This window comes from Mesoplodon bidens (genome assembly GCF_964165515.1).
Source record: "Mesoplodon bidens genome assembly, chromosome: 1".
Classification (NCBI taxonomy): domain Eukaryota; kingdom Metazoa; phylum Chordata; class Mammalia; order Artiodactyla; family Ziphiidae; genus Mesoplodon; species Mesoplodon bidens.
In genome coordinates this window covers 139308121-139325542 of record NC_138176.1, presented here as the reverse complement: position 1 = coordinate 139325542, position 17422 = coordinate 139308121, and the positions used below count along the sequence as shown (strand labels likewise).

The following is a 17422-nucleotide window of genomic DNA, read 5'->3' as shown; positions in this document are numbered from 1 at the left end:
ATACATCTTTCAGAATTTAGAAACTCTGAATATGCTCCTGGCACCCAAGATGAATTTATGATACAATTACTTTGCATAGGAAAACCAAGCTAAGAAAGCTCACCTGTCTTCTGCTCAAGCAGATTATCAGGACTAGTAAATCAAGGCCTTTCTTTGACATTGTGATCCATCTCTTTCAAACAGTCAAGACAGTTTATAAATGGCCTCATTTTTGTCATGAAAGTTGATACCAAAGAGACTTATTTCACTTCAATTCATCTTTCTCTTTGGAACACCAGAAACATCGTCAAGTCCAATACAAATTATACTTCTCTTGCTAAATGCCTCGCATAATAGTGATCTCGATGTCTTTTTGTTTGCTGTGTACACATGCAGTCCAAGCAGGAGTACATCAAACGTGTGAGGGTGAAAGAGACTCTTCTGATGTTTGCTTCAGAAGGATCCTCACACAATAGTCTTCACAGCATTGCATTGCAGATTACAGTTTTACTGCCTCTACCTGTCTGCACACGTGCGGAGGTTTTATAACAGTTAACAATTGTTAGGAAAGTAAAAGAGCTACCTTCTTCAAAAATGGTGTGGAGAGAAAACCACCACCAAACAAACTCTATTAAGGCCATTACTAAATCACTCTGTATCACATTCCTTACCATCAACACTCTAAAACCAGCTGGAAAAGGTGGCCCATAGCCCACCACTGGCAACTTTTCTGTTTAAAATTTTCTTACTGTTCTAAAATATACATAACATAAAATTTACCATTTTAGGGCTTCCCTGGTGGCGCAGTGGTTAGGAATCCGCCTGCCAATGCAGGGGACACGGGTTGGAGCCCTGGTCCGGAAACATCCCACATGCCGCAGAGCAACTAAGCCCGTGCACCACAACTACTGAGCCTGTGCGCCACAACTACTGAAGCCCGCACGCCCAGAGCCCACGCTCTGCAACAAGAGAAGCCACCACAACGAGAAGACTGCGCACACAATGAAGAGTAGCACCCGCTCACTGCATCTAAAGAAAGCCCACGTGCAACAACAAAGACCCAAGGCAGCCAAAAATAAATAAATAAATTTGTATAAAACAAAACAAAAAACACACACAATAAAAAAAATTTACCATTTTAACCATTTTTAAGTGTACAATTCAGTGGCATTAAGAACATTCACAACGTTGTGCAATCCTCACCACTATCCATTTCCAGAAATTTTTCATCATCCCCGAACTGAAGCTCTATATCCCTTAAACAATAACTCCCCATGCACCCTTCTCCCAGCCCCTGGTAACCTCTATTCCACTCTCTGTCTCTATGAATTTGACTCTTCTAGGAACTTCATATAAGTGGAATCATGCAAGCTCTGGCTTATTTAACTCAGCATGATATTTTCAGGTCCATGCATGTTGCAGCATCTATCAGAATTTCACTCATTTTTAAGGCTGAATAATACTCCACTGTATGTATATACCACATTTTGTTTATCCATTCACATCCATCTGTGGGTATTGGATTGTTTCCATCTTTTGGATCTTGTGACTAACACTGCTATGAACATTGGTATACAACAGCGGCATATTTTACTACTAGGCTATGCAAACCTATTTAACCAGAATTTATGCAGGGTGAGAAACAGGTTTAAAGTCTTTCCTAATTAGTGGTTATAAAATTTGGCCGTACATTAGAATCACCTGGGGTGTTTAAAAAACTTTCCAGTGCCCGCGCTGCAGCCCAGACCAATTACATCAGATTACCTGGGAGTGGGACCCAGGCATCAGTATCTTTTGTAAATCTTACTAGTTGATCCCAATGTGCAGCCCAGTTTGAGAACTAGTGCCCTAAACAGTGAGCTAGTAAACACTGTTTCATCTAAAGTATTCTTCCTTTCCCTACAATATCTAAATCACACTTAGATTTCCCATACTTTCAAATCCAATTTAGCTGAATTAAATTCATCTTTATATTTTTAGGGTCTTTTAAGGTCTTCTAGCCAGAGGACTTACACTTATAATTTAAGTTTGGCAGGGGGGTGGGCAGGGGGAAATCTCAGATGTACCTACCATTAGTATGGAAATGTATGCTCCTATCAGACAAAATGAAAACGTTCAAGAATAGAAAAATAAACTTTTATGCAATTAGATCTAATAATAAAACTAGACACATTTTCTTTCATTTTAGGCCTAAAAATTAGCTCCCACTTACACAATTATTTAATATTGCTTTGGAAATCCCATGCTAATGTAATTATACATGAAAAGAGAAAAGCACCATTATTTGCTGGTGATGCAACTGATAATCCTAGAAAAATCCAAAGGAATTAGGTTTAAAAAAAAAATCCTGGAGGTATAAAAATAGGTTAATGGTGAGAAAAAAAAGAAAGTCAATAGGATCCTTGTATAACCAGTCATAACCAGCTGAAAAATAACAGACCCAATTTAAAAGTCACTAAAGTGTATAATACTTAAAACAACGAAAGATATAGTATATATTTATTTGTTTAGTCATCAACTATACCGGGTAGTGCTACAGAGAACAGCCTGTGGAGCAGGCTGCTTGGTGCCCACCCTGGCTTCCACCCTTAGTAGTTGTGGAAATTGGGAAGTTATTTAACCTGAGTCTTAGTCTAACCAGCTGTAAAATGGAGATGATAACAGTATCTACCTCATAGAGTTGGACAGGTTACACGAGTTGAAAATGTAAAGTGCTTAAACAGTCCCTGCTACATAGTAACTACCATTTCTGTGCTAGCTTTTAACTTTATTACTGGCAGTCTTTTGAAAAGGGAATTGGACAGATGGAGAACTATAGCATATTCTTTTTTTTTTTTTTTTTTTTGCGGTACGCGGGCCTCTCACTGTTGTGGCCTCTCCTGCCACAGAGCACAGGCTCCGGACACGCAGGCTCAGCGGCCATGGCTCACGGGCCCAGCTGCTCCGCAGCACGTGGGCTCTTTCCGGACCGGGGCATGAACCCGTGTCCCCTGCATCGGCAGGCAGACCCTCAACCACTGCGCCACCAGGGAAGCCCTATAGCATATTCTTGAACAGCGTGAGTTTACAAGCATAAAGGATGGAGGGAGACAGAAAATAATGAATCATTGGGTGCATAAGAAATGAAATCTGAAACTTGAGACTATTTATGTTTGTTTACCCTATTTAATTTATAACTGCATAAATGTGTAAATTATAGCATTTAGATTTTAATGTAATTCTAATTAACTATAGAGAATACTAAATATAAAATTATTTAAATAGAAAAATAAATGGATTCAAATATAATATATATTATACATAATATATGTGAAAGAAAAGGGCTATTACCAGCTTTTATAGCCTATTATGCAGCAATTACAGACTAGTAGTGGTACAGTAGAATTCTACTTCAATTTAGAAGAATTCAGAAACAGGCACAACCCCAAGAAGTTTAAAGAAGAAAAAAAACAGAAAACCTGGCTGTGTAAGAGTTTTCAAAATCAAAGGGATAAAGGAAACTCATGAATACATTTTGATAACTGGATAGAAATTTGAAGAAGTTAATAAGAATTTAAACATAAAAGCTTAAATTAATGGAGAATTATTAGATAATGATTTTTTGAAACACATCAGTGGAAAAGTCAATTTCTCTCTTCTTTGAAGAACTCAATAGAAAAAAGACATCTGAATTTTAAATATCTGTAAAATGGAAAACAAAAGCACATAACAGAATAGGAAGTTTAAAAATCAAGTATGACACAGAGTTAATCCATCACTTCTCCCAGTCTTCACTTCTGCGATCCTGGATCAGAGTCTCTTTTACCTTGACCTCTGAAATAGCCTCTCCTCTAACTTGTCTCCCTGGTTCCACCCTTGCCTTCCTAAAAATCCATTCTCTGCACGACAAGCTGAGTGATCCTTTTTAAAGATCTTAATAAGACCTGGTCAACTCTCACACTTAACACTCTCCCTTGCTTTTCTGTGACTCTTAAAATTTAAACCCCTCGTCAGGCTCACATGGCCACAGTGATCACTCACCTCCCCCTGTCTCTGCTCTTGAACGGCCCCACCTGAGTCTTGTACCAGCTGTTTCCTCTGCCTAGATCGCTCTCCCCAGCACATCTTCACGAGGCTGGGTCCTTCTTGTCCTTTAGGTCCAGCTTAAATATGTCTTCCTCCAAGAAAACTTTGTCTGAGTCCCCAGTTTAAGGTAAAAATAAAACACTATCATTTGGGAAGTGTTTTTCTGTATGTCAGGCACTTTCTGACACTTTACATGCAAAATTCAAGCACTCTCACGAGAACCCAATGAGACAGACTCTATTATTATCATTCCCATTTTACAGTAAGGACACTGAATCCCAGCAAAGGTATGTAAATCCCAATATACTGCAAGAAAGCAGCTTATCAGAGTAGTAGTGCCAGCTACTCACAATCACATCGCTACAGCACTTTCCAAAGTGTGATTTTGTGTGGGCTCCAGACTTGCTCTCTGTCACTAACAGTAAATGTGCTGTTTTTCATCAAACATCTGAAGAAACTTCCGTACCTTTCTGTAAATTCTTTTAATTTCTCAGAAATATCTAAAAGGGGAAGAAAAAAGTCCATGAAAACTATAAAACTTCATGCTTTTAGACAGTGAGAAGGTAATAAACCCTGCCTACAGAAGGTGTGTTTTCATGCAAACTATAAAAGCAAACAAACAAACACATTACATTACATTCTGTCTCCTCTTGACACAATATAAACCTATGTCTGCCTTGTTCACTGGGGTATGTTCAGCTCCTAGAACAATGGCAGGCACATGGGAAATACTCAACTAATGTTTCCTGACTGTTGAACAAATGGATGAGTACATAAGGGAATAATTAAGAAATCAACTTGGTAAGAAAAAAAAAAAAGACCAGGAGAACCAAAGGGTCACTTTTATTCTTTTTTTTCAATATATTTATTGGAGTATAATTGCTTTACAATGTGTTAGTTTTTGCTTTATAACAGAGTGAATCAGCTATACATATACATAGATCCCCATATCTCCTCCCTCTTGCGTCTCCCTCCCACCTTCCCTATCCCACCCCTCTAGGTGGTCACAAAGCACCGGAGCTGATCTCCCTGTGCTATGTGGCTGCCTCCCACTAGCTACCTATTTTACATTACATGTCCATGCCACTCTCTCACTTCGTCCCAGCTTACCCTTCCCCCTCCCTGTGTCCTCAAGTCCCTTCTCTATGTCTGCGTCTTTATTCCTGTCCTGCCCCTAGGTTCTTCAGAACCATTTTTTTTTTTAGATTCCATATATATGTGTTAGCATACGGTATTTGTTTTTCTCTTTCTGACTTACTTCACTCTGTATGACAGACTCTAGGTGCATCTACCTCATTACAAATAACTCAATTTCGTTTCTTTTTATGGCTGAGTAATATTCCATTGTATATAAGTGCCACATCTTCTTTATCCATTCGTCTGTAGATGGACACTTAGGTTGCTTCCATGTCCTGGCTATTGTAAATAGAGCTGCAATGAACATTGTGGTACATGACTCTTTTTGAATTATGGTTTTCTCAGGGCATATGCCCAATAGTGGGATTGCTGGGTCATATGGTAGTTCTATTTTTAGTTTTTTAAGGAACCTCCATACTGCTCTCCATAGTGGCTGTATCAATTTACATTCCCACCAACAGTGCAAGAGGGTTCCCTTTTCTCCACACCCTCTCCAGCATTTATTGTTTGTAGCTTCTTTTTTTTGCGGTACGCAGGCCCCTCACTGCTGTGGCCCCTCCCACCGCGGAGCACAGGCTCCCAACCCGCAGGCCCAGCGGCCATGGCTCACGGGCCCAGCCGCTCTGCAGCATGCGGGATCCTGCCGGACCAGGGCACGAACCTGCGTACCCTGCATTGGCAGGCGGACTCTCAACCACTGCGCCACCAGGGAAGCCCTGTTTGTAGATTTTTTGATGATGGCCATTCTGACTGGTGTGAGGTGATACCTCATTGTAGTTTTTTTTTTTTTTTTTAGTTGCATTGGGTCTTCGTTGCTGCGCGCAGGCTTTCTCCAGTTGCAGCGAGCGGGGGCTACTCTTTGTTCTGCTGCGCGAGCTTCTCGCTGCGTTGGCTTCTCTTGCTGTGGAGCACGGGCTCTAGGTGCGCAGGCTTCAGTAGTTGTGGCTCTCCAGCTCTAGGGTTCAGGCTCAGTAGTTGTGGTGCATGGGCTTAGTTGCTCCGCGGCATGTGGGACCTTCCCAGACCATGGCACAAACCCACGTCCCCTGCCTTGGCAGGCGGATTCTTAACCACTACGCCACCAGGGAAGTCCTCATGGTAGTTTTGATTTGCATTTCTCTGATGATTAGTGATGTTGAGCATCCTTCCATGTGTTTGTTGGCAATGTGTGTATCTTCTTTCCCACCAGCCATTTTTAAACCATCTGCTAGCTGCAACCTTATCTCAAGGTTGTTCCCCCGTGTAACCATGCAACCAATTCAGACCCCAATCAATCCTTATTTAACAAGCACCCTTACTTCCTGCCAGCTCCCATTATAATTCTTAATAAACAAGTTATGTAACAACTGTAACCTTGCAGTTTTTGCCTTGATAAGTCTCCCCTATTTGGTAGTCTGGTGGAACACAATTCAAGTGCTTCTTGAAGCTGTCTCCCATCTTAATTCTATTTGTAGATTAAGGTATTCAAATCATTTATCATTGTAACAAATATCATTCAAAGGATTACTCTTAATTCTAACAGAATTGATTACAATGGCCCCTGCTTTCTGGCATCTTTCATTGAGTCTTGGTAAATGTTGATAAATAATTCAATGAATTGTTAAAACATCTGAGGCTTTTCAGTTGGCTAATAAACTCTTTTGCCAACTAACATATCTTGTGCTCCATCTGTTACAAACTGATGGAAAGACAGTATCTGTCCTACAAAATAACTTAAGATCTAAGTATCAAAAATGTGTCCATTAATAATTTTGAAACTATTTTCTATAACTTTTCATGCCCTACAAACTTTACATAAGGAAGCAGAAAAGGTGTATATCCTTTAACGCAATATTGTGTGGCTAAACACACCTCGAAATCACTCATGCCAGTTGATAGAATAAGACCTTATCCTTCCAATAGACATTTTCTTTTTTTTTTTTTTTTTTGCGGTACGCGGGCATCTCACTGTTGTGGCCTCTCCCGTTGTGGAGCACAGGCTCCGGATGCGCAGGCTCAGTGGCCATGGCTCACGGGCCTAGCTGCTCCGCGGCATGTGGGATCTTCCCAGACCGGGGCATGAACCCGTGTCCTCTGCATCGGCAGGCGGACTCTCAACCACTGCGCCACCAGGGAAGCCCCCCCAATAGACATTTTCTAACATTCCAATTACTACACTCTCATTTCACAACTTTTCCTCCTAACTTTGTTAGAACTCAATGGTGTGAAATAAGGGCTGAATAAGTAGATTTGCATATATGCATAAGGTTTCTAATGTACGCAAATACTTGAAAAGGGAAACAAAGTAAGCCATGATCAGAACTCCAAAATGGCATATAATCAACTTTATTCATAAGTTTTTGGAAATTTACATCTGACAACAACCAATGCCAAAGCTCAAACCTGCTACTCATATTGGCTGTAAGTGAACTCTATCTTACATTTAGTTAAGCAATGCCCAAGGTCAGCTTTACATGCATTACTTAATCCTCACCACAACCCTCTTCATTGTGATTCAACAAATATGCCTGTCCTTGTGAAGCTTACATTCTACCAGGGAACAGACAATAGGTATACAAATAAGTTTATAATCTAGTGTGTCTCAAACCTCTTTAAAAGTGACCCTTGAGCACTGAATTCCAAGGGTCAGTAGCTATCAATCTTCTCCTGAAAGGAAATTCATTAACAATAAACTTTGTATCAGTTTTTGTCACAAAGGCCACAGAGAAAGCAGTGGTGGCCTACCTACCCTTTACTGTTTTTCTCCATTTTACAGAAGAAAATTGAGATTGTGTCAAGAATCTAGATTTCTTTTCTGATCACTTCCCCCAATTGCTTAGAACACTCCTGCCACTCTAATTCAGCATCCCATGACCCTCATCTATCCAGGTACCACAAAATACCCAATACCGAAAGCTGAACGCTCATCTTTTAATGGTTTCTCTAGTTTCAGTGCAAGAATTTAACTACTGTTTGCTTACACACACAGGAAAGGAACAGATAGAGGACTGCTGCTCAGGAGCCCCCCTCTTGCTATGCCCTGTACCACTGGAACAGTTTTCATATTTTATCTTCTTTTGATATCAATATCACTATGAACACTAAACCCACCTCTAAGGATGTACCCAGAATACTGTTCATTTTTTGGCATAGCTTGAAATAACTTTTCAAATAATTTTCTCTATGTGAAGTTGTCAATTTGCTATAATGTTCATTAGTTTGTTTATATTCAACTTTCAGTTGTCTGGTCTTTCTGCAAAGCTGAGTAAGTATATGTATGTATACATACAGGCATACCTCATTTTATTGCTTCACTTTATTGCACTTTGCAGATACTGCATATTTTACAAATTGTTGGTTTGTGGCAACCCTGTGTGGAGCAAGTCTGTTGGTTCTATTTTTCCAACAGCATTTGCTCACTTTGCATCTGTGTCACATTTTGGCAACTCCTGCAATATTTCAAACTTTTTCATTATTATTATTATATTTCTTATGGTGATCTGTGAAGTCACTATTGCAAAAAAGATTGACTTGATGAAGGCTCAGGTGATGGTTAGCATTTTCTAGCAAGAAACTATTTTTAATAAAGGGATGTGCTTTGTTTTTTAGACATGTTGCTACAATAAACTACAGTATCGTGTAAACATAACTTTTATTTGCACAGGGAAACCAAAATATTTGTGCGACTCCCTTTATTGCAGTGGTCTGAAACCAAACCCGCAATATCTCCGAGGAATGACTGTGTATTTTTTCTTCTTTCCTCTGCTCTATGAAAGGTTGCACACTAGATACCAGTTCTGCATCTTGCTCTTATTTTCAGTAATGGTATAGTCTTTTTTTTTTTTTTTTTGGCTGCGCTGCATGGCACGTGGGATCTCAGTTCCCCAGCCAGGGATTGAACCCATGCCCCCTGCATTGGGAGTGTGGAGTATTAACCACTGGACCACCAGGAAGTCCCAGTAATGGTATAATCTTGAGCAAGTTATCTACCCTTCCAATTTATTCATCTGTAAAACGGGAAGAACACTGTGTGAGAATTAAACGGAATAATATAAGGACAGGAGCAATGGAGTGACACGTGCAATACGATAAATGCTACCTCCACTTGGTCCCTACAGCCCCCCTCGCTGCTGCTGCCCATAATTGTAAGACAGCTACAACTCATACCAGACAAACACCCTTTAGACCGTAGATTAAATGCTCACGGGTAATCAGGAGAGTACAGCAGATCATCCCAGATTAAATGGTCTACAGCTTTCTCCCTAAGGGAAATAGAAAGTTTTCAGTCAGTTATTAAACACACAGTTTGAGACAAATTTAAAAGGATTTCCACAGAGCCTGTGTACATGTACACTGGATTCTTTCACCTTCCAACAAAATCAAGGTTTCCAAATTCCCTTATGTATTTGAACACATTCTCTGGTGGATCCAGAAAAGTCTAAAAAGTGTTACTGGGATGAAAACCTTTTCTTTACCAACTTAGGTTGAAGTACTGGGGGCCTGTGAATTAACAGACAGATTAATAGAAGCCAAGATTATTATACATGTAGGCAAGAGCATGCTGTAAGGAGTAAGGATTTATATACCAGCTTAATAGGATGGGGGTGGGGTGGGGAAAGGTATTAAGGCCTCAGTGGGAAAGTATGGAAGGTTCTCCCAGGATGTATTTACACAGTTCCTTGGCAGGTCCTGATGCCAGAGAGGGCTTACAGCAGCTGAATACTTAGAAAGACCTGCTTTACTTATCAAAGGGAAGTTCAGAGAAAATTTTCTGTATTTTTGGTGTTTTTCTTTTTTCTTTTTCCCAGCAGCTGCTGTTTGTTCAGATGGTCTCAGTTTCAATAGTCATTATGCCATTTTGGTGAGGTGAGTCCCTTCATTTCCCTGTTATAACCTATCATGAAGTTTCATAGGCAAGGAGCTGGGGAGATTGCTATGGGGAGACATGGATTAGAAGTCGGGAGGTTAAGAGATCTGCGAACAAAAACATAGATAACGAGGATGAATACGCATAAAAGAGCAAATCCCAACACAGAGCCCCATTTTTCACTGAACCAGTCTCTTATTCTCGAGGTCAGTCCAATTAATCAACGGTGCTTCACTCATTTTATGTAGGATGTCAACCCGTTCTTTTATATGGTTCAAACTATCCTGTACTTTTGATTTATTTACATACAAGCAGCACTGTCTGCCAATGATGGCACACTGTGTTCCCTGTTGGGCAGCCCGTGTAGCCAGGAGATGGCGGTTTCAGAGCACAGAGGCGAAACTGCTAACCCCTGACGGATGTGCTTTCAAGGTCTGCGGGGTGCCAGTGAATCCTTGTTCCATGACTTTGGAAATGTTCAGAATTGCTTCTTCTAAATCAGAAGTTTTCAAGCTTGGAAAAAGGGTCCTTACTGAATCAGTATTGCGATACATGAGTGGCTTGCCTACCATGTCTAGTTGGATGCGTCTACTTGGTGCTACTTTATGCCTGAAGGAGCCCAGGTTTGTAATCCAGCTAGCATTTAAAGTGGGATAACTAGTGAGGGAAGGTGCCAGGTAGCCAAGTCCACATCGCCCTGACCATTTAGGTGGGAACCCTTTATATATCTTATTGCCACATAAAATAAACAGACCAGAGGTGTTCACAAACAAGGTCAGAGTGGAACCTGTGACCCACCAGGTTGGAGTTCGGTGTCCATGGTGGCCTTTGTCGTTAGTTATGTTGGCATCTGTATATCTCCATTTCCCATGTGCCTCTGTCAGGCTGTAAGAGCAAAACAGGCTACGAAATATCTGGTAAGAGGAGACCTTCAGTCTGGTTTTGGCAGCTACCGAGAAAGGTCATTCCAGAATTTTGGTCGACCCATTTGTGGCCTGGGGTATCAAGCAGACCAACCAGGGGAACAGCTGAGCTGTTCCAGGTCCTATTTGTGTGGCCCGCAGACCAGGAATACTGTCCAGTGACTAAGCAAACATTTGTATCATTATAATAATCAGTCTGGAACTCATTTATAACATCTTTGGAGGATTTGAAGGTGTCATCTGTGGAGTCAAACCAGTGTTTGATTACAGTATTGTTTTGGTATGTTACCTAGGAAGGGTCCAGTGCCGTTTTTATTTTCAATGCAAAGAGAAAATTTTCCCTCCAATACCCTCACCTGAGTGAAGGACAGACCTCAAGCCTCCATGGGGGTTCCCCAATGCCAAGTAACTCTGCCATAGGAGGAAGCAGAGTGCCTTCCTTACTTCCACTGTCCAGAATGGGTCCACCAGGTGCTTGCACTGGCAGGGACAAAACCTAGTTCAGGTTCTGGTGCGTTATTTAGACGCTGACATAATCAGCAATTAGACTGATTAGTTAAGGTGGCCAGGGTCTGAAAGATTGGTGTGAATGGGTGTTGTGGTCATGCTAAAACTGTTGAAAAAGCAGTAAGAATTCGCTGAAGCAAGACATAGTCTGAAAGGGAGCCCGTAGTGGGGGAACAGAGGATAGGTTTAGACAAGCAACCTCCAGTCAGTCCTTCTGTAACTGAAAGAGGAAGGGTTTTGTTTAAATTTCTATGTCAGAGAATTTTGCAGGTCAGGCAGAGGTTGCAAGGGAAGATAAATGGAGACAAAATTCTTGATCAGAGATCTTGGTGGTGTCGTCTGCTTCTGGAGCCTGAGTAAGCTCTTGAAATCCTCAATTTGAGGTCACACATAGGGATGGCCTTCTAATTGTCCTGGGGGGTGATGATATGGATCTAGCTTGGTATCTCATGTGAATCCAGGAGGACTTTTATTCTGATGACAGGGTAGATGGTTAGCAGGACTTCCTAAGGCCTCTCTCAGCAAGGTGACAATGTACGTTTTCTTCTAAAAATGTTGATGTATACTCATCTCCTGGAAGAAAGGGATGGCAAGGCCTGTCAGTGAGGACCATGCTTTTTTTCACCTGTTGATGAGATGCACCAAGTATAGACGTTCTTGTATATAACTAGTCAGAGTAATGAATTGTTCACTCAAGTCCCCATGTTGCTCACCCAATCCAGGAATGGAAGGTTTAGAGATGCCAGCTGGCACTGGGGTGACTAAAAACTATTTCAAGAGGGGTCCCTTTGGAGTATCCTGGATCTGTATAAGGGCCAGGGATAATGCTTCTAGCCATGTAAGTCTAGTTTCTAGATAAATTTATTTTCCCCCGGCATTCTTTTTTATGTCTACATTTTAAGGTCTTCCTTCCCCTGAGGATAAGGGATCGTAGGGAGTATGAAATGTTAACGAATATCCTCTCTGAGTCTTTGTGAACAAGTGATTTGTTTCTGCTGTAAAGTGAGTTCCTTGGACAAACTAATGGTTACCAGTGGAGGCGGGGGGAGGCAATATAGGGGTGGAGGACTGGAGGGTACAAACTATTGGGTTTGCAGGCTACAAGGATGTACTACACAACACAGGGAATACAGCCAATATTTTGCAACAACTGTAAATGGACTGTAACCTTTAAAAATTGTATGAAAAATTTAAAAATTAAAAAAAAAAGTTCCTTCGTCAGATTCAGTTCATAAAGAAATGCCAAAACAAGGAATAATCTAAGTTATTAGTTTGTTACAACTGTTGTGGCATCAGTATGTCTAGTTGGCTAGCACAGACCATCCACTAAACATGCAGACAATAACTAAACAGTGAAAAGAGCCTAGGGCTGGAGGTAAGTCTATAAAGTCCAACTGGAGTGCCATAAAGGACAGTGTGGGTCTTGGAGGACCCCCTGAGCTACGTTGGTTACCTCCAGAAACTTGGTAAGATTTATAGGTGGTACACTGGGAAATAATTTGTAGGAAGTACCAGTACCTGCAGAGGTCAAGAATCTGTGGAACTGCCAAAGTGTGCTAACAGCCTGACAGACTCTAAAGGCTTATCTAGTCGGTGTAAATGTTTGTAGCCTTCCCTTTTGCCAATGTATCAGCCCTAGGAAGAGCTATGAGTTTTGTAGCTTGGGCTGATTTTCTAGTGGGCAGCATGCAGCAAGTGTTTGCTGTGGCATAGTCAGCTTCCCTGAAAATTTTGTTTACAAGAGCCATAACATAGAAGAGCATGTCTGGTTTGCTAAAGGACATGTCCAAGAGGTCTTCTTGTGGTTTAGAAATCATCTCGATGGTTGTAAGGTAACCATGTGGAATGGCTCTTTATCATGAGGGGTTTAAGAGTATTAGAGGTACAAGATGATGGAGGGGTATTTAACAGGCCTGTTCATAGGTGGTCTTTCATTGAGAAGAGACGTCTTATGTTTTATGGACTTGTAAGAACTGATACAGCATGGGAACAAAAAGGTGAAAAGGGGAAACTTGTGTAAGGCTACTGGCTTCTGAATCAAGGTGGCAGCCAAGTTAATGTACTTAGGCACAGGAGATGTCTGATGCCATAGGGTCCAACTGACATGAGAAATATTCTGTGGGGTGTATGTGAAAGGGAAAAGGTTGTCCTGGAATACCTGCATCTATCCCACTCTTTTCATGGCAATATAGGTGGAAAGGTTTGTCAAAACTGAATAATCTGAGGGCTAGGAGATGGACAATGTGAATTTCAATGCTTCAGTAAAGGATTCTGTGGTATATCTGGGAGGAAGGCATATAAAGGTTTGGCGGGGACAGCAAAGTTGGTAATCCATTAGTGGAAAGAGCCAACTGCCCATAAAGATTTGCATAATTGTTCATCTTTGGGAGAAGGATGGACAAAACTGAGTCAAAGCATTTGGGGTGAGTTTTTGCATACCCTGAGATATTTCATGACAGGAGGAGGTAACTATTGTTTCTACCCAGTGAAGTGTGACTCTGGAAGTTTTATGACCTTTGTCAACTGGTGCATTTAGATGCTCTTCTCAATTTATAGTCTTTATATCATTCTAGTGCGTTGTCCCGGCCTTCAATGACAAATACCAACACTTGTACTATCAATGCTAAGGTTAAGTTTGAATCCATCACTTCTGCTCTGAGCTGTGTAAAAATATCACAAAGGTGCTCACAATGAAAGGAACTTTTCTTCTGGTTCAGCTGTGACTCCAGACAGGATCCAAAGAGGAGTTCTACAATCTCTTCCCTGGGTTTTATGGAGACTTTCTTTACCCTTATGTGTTAGACTCTTAAGGCACTGCGTCAACCTTAAAAGGGCACAGGAAAGGGCGATTTGGGTTTTTCACAGGGTTCTCTACGATTTCCTGCGTTCCTCTCGTCAGTGTCCGTGGACCTCAGCAGTTTCTTTAACCGAGTCTGAAAACCCACTAGAAGCAGCTGTTCTGCTTGCGAACGTCTGTTTCCTTTGTTAAAGGAGAGCCGGAAACACGTGCTTGGGAATCCTCCAGTTGTAACTGACCACGTGCTCGAGCCCAGGTCATTTCATTTCACTCAAAGACAGGAACATACCTGCGCTTAGAACTCAGGCCGCTGCACCCGCAGTCGTTGGAGACAAACTCCCCAGGCTCACGGTCGGTCCGAGACCCGCTGTTGCCGCCGCAGGCTGGGCCTGGCCCGAACCTGCTGCAAAGTAGCCGCGGCTGCGCCCTGGGGAAGCAAAGCGCAAACTTGTTACCACGCGCGGGCCAGCAGGCCGGGAAGCCTCCGGGAGGTTGAGCGCAGTGTCTGTGCCTCGCGCGGCCCCGGGACGGGCACTGCCGTCCCTCCCTTCCACCCCTCCCCGGACCGCCGAGGGCTGCTCTACTCCTGTGTTCCGGCCGCCGGGAGCAGCGGAGCTCCGGAGGGGCAAAGCTCGAGGGGACGCGAGGCGAGCCCAGCCCCACCCGGGCCCGCGGACCGGCCGGGAACCCTCCCCGCCGCAAGAGGCCAAGAGACCGCAGACTACCGTAACACTCACCGCCCAACTCCGTGGCACAAAGAGACCCACAACCCGCGGAGGCCCAGCAGGTGGGGCGGGACCTGGAGGAGGGCTGCGGGGCGGGCAGCCAACCCCCGCGACGGTTGGGGAGGGGGCGGGACGGGAGGAGGGCAGTGGGGTAGGCAACCAATCCCAGGGAAGTTTCGGGCCGAGAGGGGCGGGGGCCCCGGCCTTTCGACTTCGGCGGCGGCGGGAGAGCTAGCTGACTGTGCGCCGAGCGTGCTTTTTGGAGCCTCAGGCAGTCCGCACGCGGAAACCGGATTTATCTGGCGCTTCCCCAGGCCTTAGCCCTCGTGCATCTGGTTCTCCCAGGCCAACGTTCCTTCCACAAGATCTCTCCTAGCGAGGCCTTCTCCTGTATCTTCTCTTCAGGTTAGCGCCTGGTCCAGGGCTCCCGGTCACACAACCCCCTAGAATGCTGAGCTGCTCGTTCCTATGCCACAGTTTGAGTGCCTACTATGTGCCATGCACCCTTCTAGTCTTTAAAAAGGCGAAACAAAGGCCTTTGACATTCTAGTGGAGAACAAAAACAGAATCAAGATGTAAAAATAAAATGTAGGGTAATAAGTGATAAGGAGAAAAACCTAAGTATTTTATTACAACTTGGGACACTAAAGATAGAGACAGTAGTCTTTGCTGTGAACAAACGCCCCTTATGGCACTAAGAAACAAAGAAGCAAAACTTGTCATGACTAGCGTTACTGTGCTGCTTTGGAAAATATATTTCACTGTAGAAATGACTAAATATGATGGAAGGCTGTTTACCAGAGATCCCGAGTAGGGTCCTATTTGGATCCATATTGCACAGGGGACGAAGATGGACAAGGACAATGGCCCTGGGCTACGGGACACATGGTCCACAGTCCTGGTGGCAGTCACTAGTGAGAGGATGCTCGGGAAGGAGGCTAACTGTCATGGGGATGGGATAGTGGTCTTCAAACCCTTCAGATTCCCAGGTCTCCTCTCCCAGCCCTGAATAGGCCTGCAGCCTGCTTTATCCTCCCCAGTGTTCTGCCAGCTGGGGGGAACCCTTCCCCCAGAGCAGCACCAATCCCACTGCTCTGGTCTGGGCTCCAGTCCTATTAGCTTCCTCAGCCCTCCCAGGCTATTTATTTTTTATCTCCTGCCTCTTCAAATTTCTCTCTCTTTTGCTCTTCAGTCTGGCTCAAAAAATGGGTGTAACCACTGTTCACACTGCCCTTTGCTTATGCTGATTCACTGCCCCATTTATAACTCTGTTTATTTCATTGATGTCTCTTTTCCTCCCTCTCCCTTTTAAATTAAATTACATTTTGTTTTCCCCAAGCTATTTTTACCTTCCAAAACATGTTTGTTTTCACAGTACAGCTGAGTAAAGCCAGGGCTGAGGGGAACAGTGATTGTGAAATAAAGTGGAAAGAGAGAAATGCTCAGTCCTTGGAAGGAATTGCCTCCTGTTGGGCTGTGTTTATTCATTTATAGAACTCATATGTATTGAGAACTACCATATGCCAAGCCCTGTGGTAGACCTAGAGGTACATAGATAGTAAGAAAAAGAAAAAAAAAAAAAACAGAACAAATCATGGACCTTGCCCATGTGGAACTTTTAGTCTAGTGGGTAAAACATATTAATAAAGAATCACATGTTTAAAACGTGAAATTACCACTTAAGAGCTAAGATGGAGGTCAAAGACTCAGCTGTGAGGTTGAGGAAGGGGTGATTAAGCAGAAAATTGAAGATGAGTTTATAAGGCAAAGCAGAGGAGCCTGGGGTTTAGTTCCACATAGAGGGAAGAGCATGTGCAGTGTGGGCTCCAGGAAGGAGCTCAGTGCATTCATGGGAATGTACGAAGGCTGCTGTGACTTCTGCACAAAAAGCCAAGGGATGGGGATGGAGAGAGATGCAGGATAGGCATGATACAAACTGGGCTTGGGGGTAGGGGACTGGGGTGTGGAGGGCGGGGTTATCTGGAGATGCTGGTGGCTGCCAGAACTTGTAGACCATAAAACTGCCCATAAATAATGCTCATTAATAATGTGTTGTATACATGCAGGTCAGGAAAGTTGATGTTTGCAAGGCTGGCATGTGTTCAGGCCAGCATGTTGAAGACCATAAGAGCTAACCTTTATCACCCACTTACTACATGCTCTTAACTCCTTAAACTGCTCTACACAGATTAGCTTATTTACTCCTTTCAGCCACCTACTGGGTACACAATTTCTCATTTTGTACCAGAGGACCCACATATTGCTAATATTTTTTGAGAGCTGTTCTCCTGCCACTCTAATAGTTTAGGTGGCTGGTAAACATATTAGGAATTGTGAGCACATCCAAACAGTGGGTCAGGTTCCTCCCCAACACGTGTACACAAACATAACCTTAGGGAAGGAAACTGAAATCATAGCTGCAATGGCCAAATGGTGGACAGAG

At 42.9% G+C, this 17422-nt stretch overlaps 1 protein-coding gene and 1 long non-coding RNA gene across 2 annotated transcripts in view; one reads left to right on the top strand and one right to left on the bottom strand.

Moving 5' to 3' along the window:
• LOC308626953 overlaps positions 1-17422 on the top strand; it is a 786846-nt gene that overhangs the window by 36987 nt on the left and 732437 nt on the right. The window lies entirely within an intron of this gene.
• ERVMER34-1 (endogenous retrovirus group MER34 member 1, envelope) lies at positions 8926-17137 on the bottom strand (the record flags this gene model as incomplete). Its single annotated transcript, XM_081239525.1, has 4 exons — positions 8926-10912; positions 14544-14681; positions 14992-15234; positions 17133-17137. The coding sequence occupies 4 exons, from the start codon at positions 17135-17137 to the stop codon at positions 10411-10413; spliced, it is 888 nt and encodes a 295-aa protein (XP_081095651.1). The 3' UTR covers positions 8926-10410.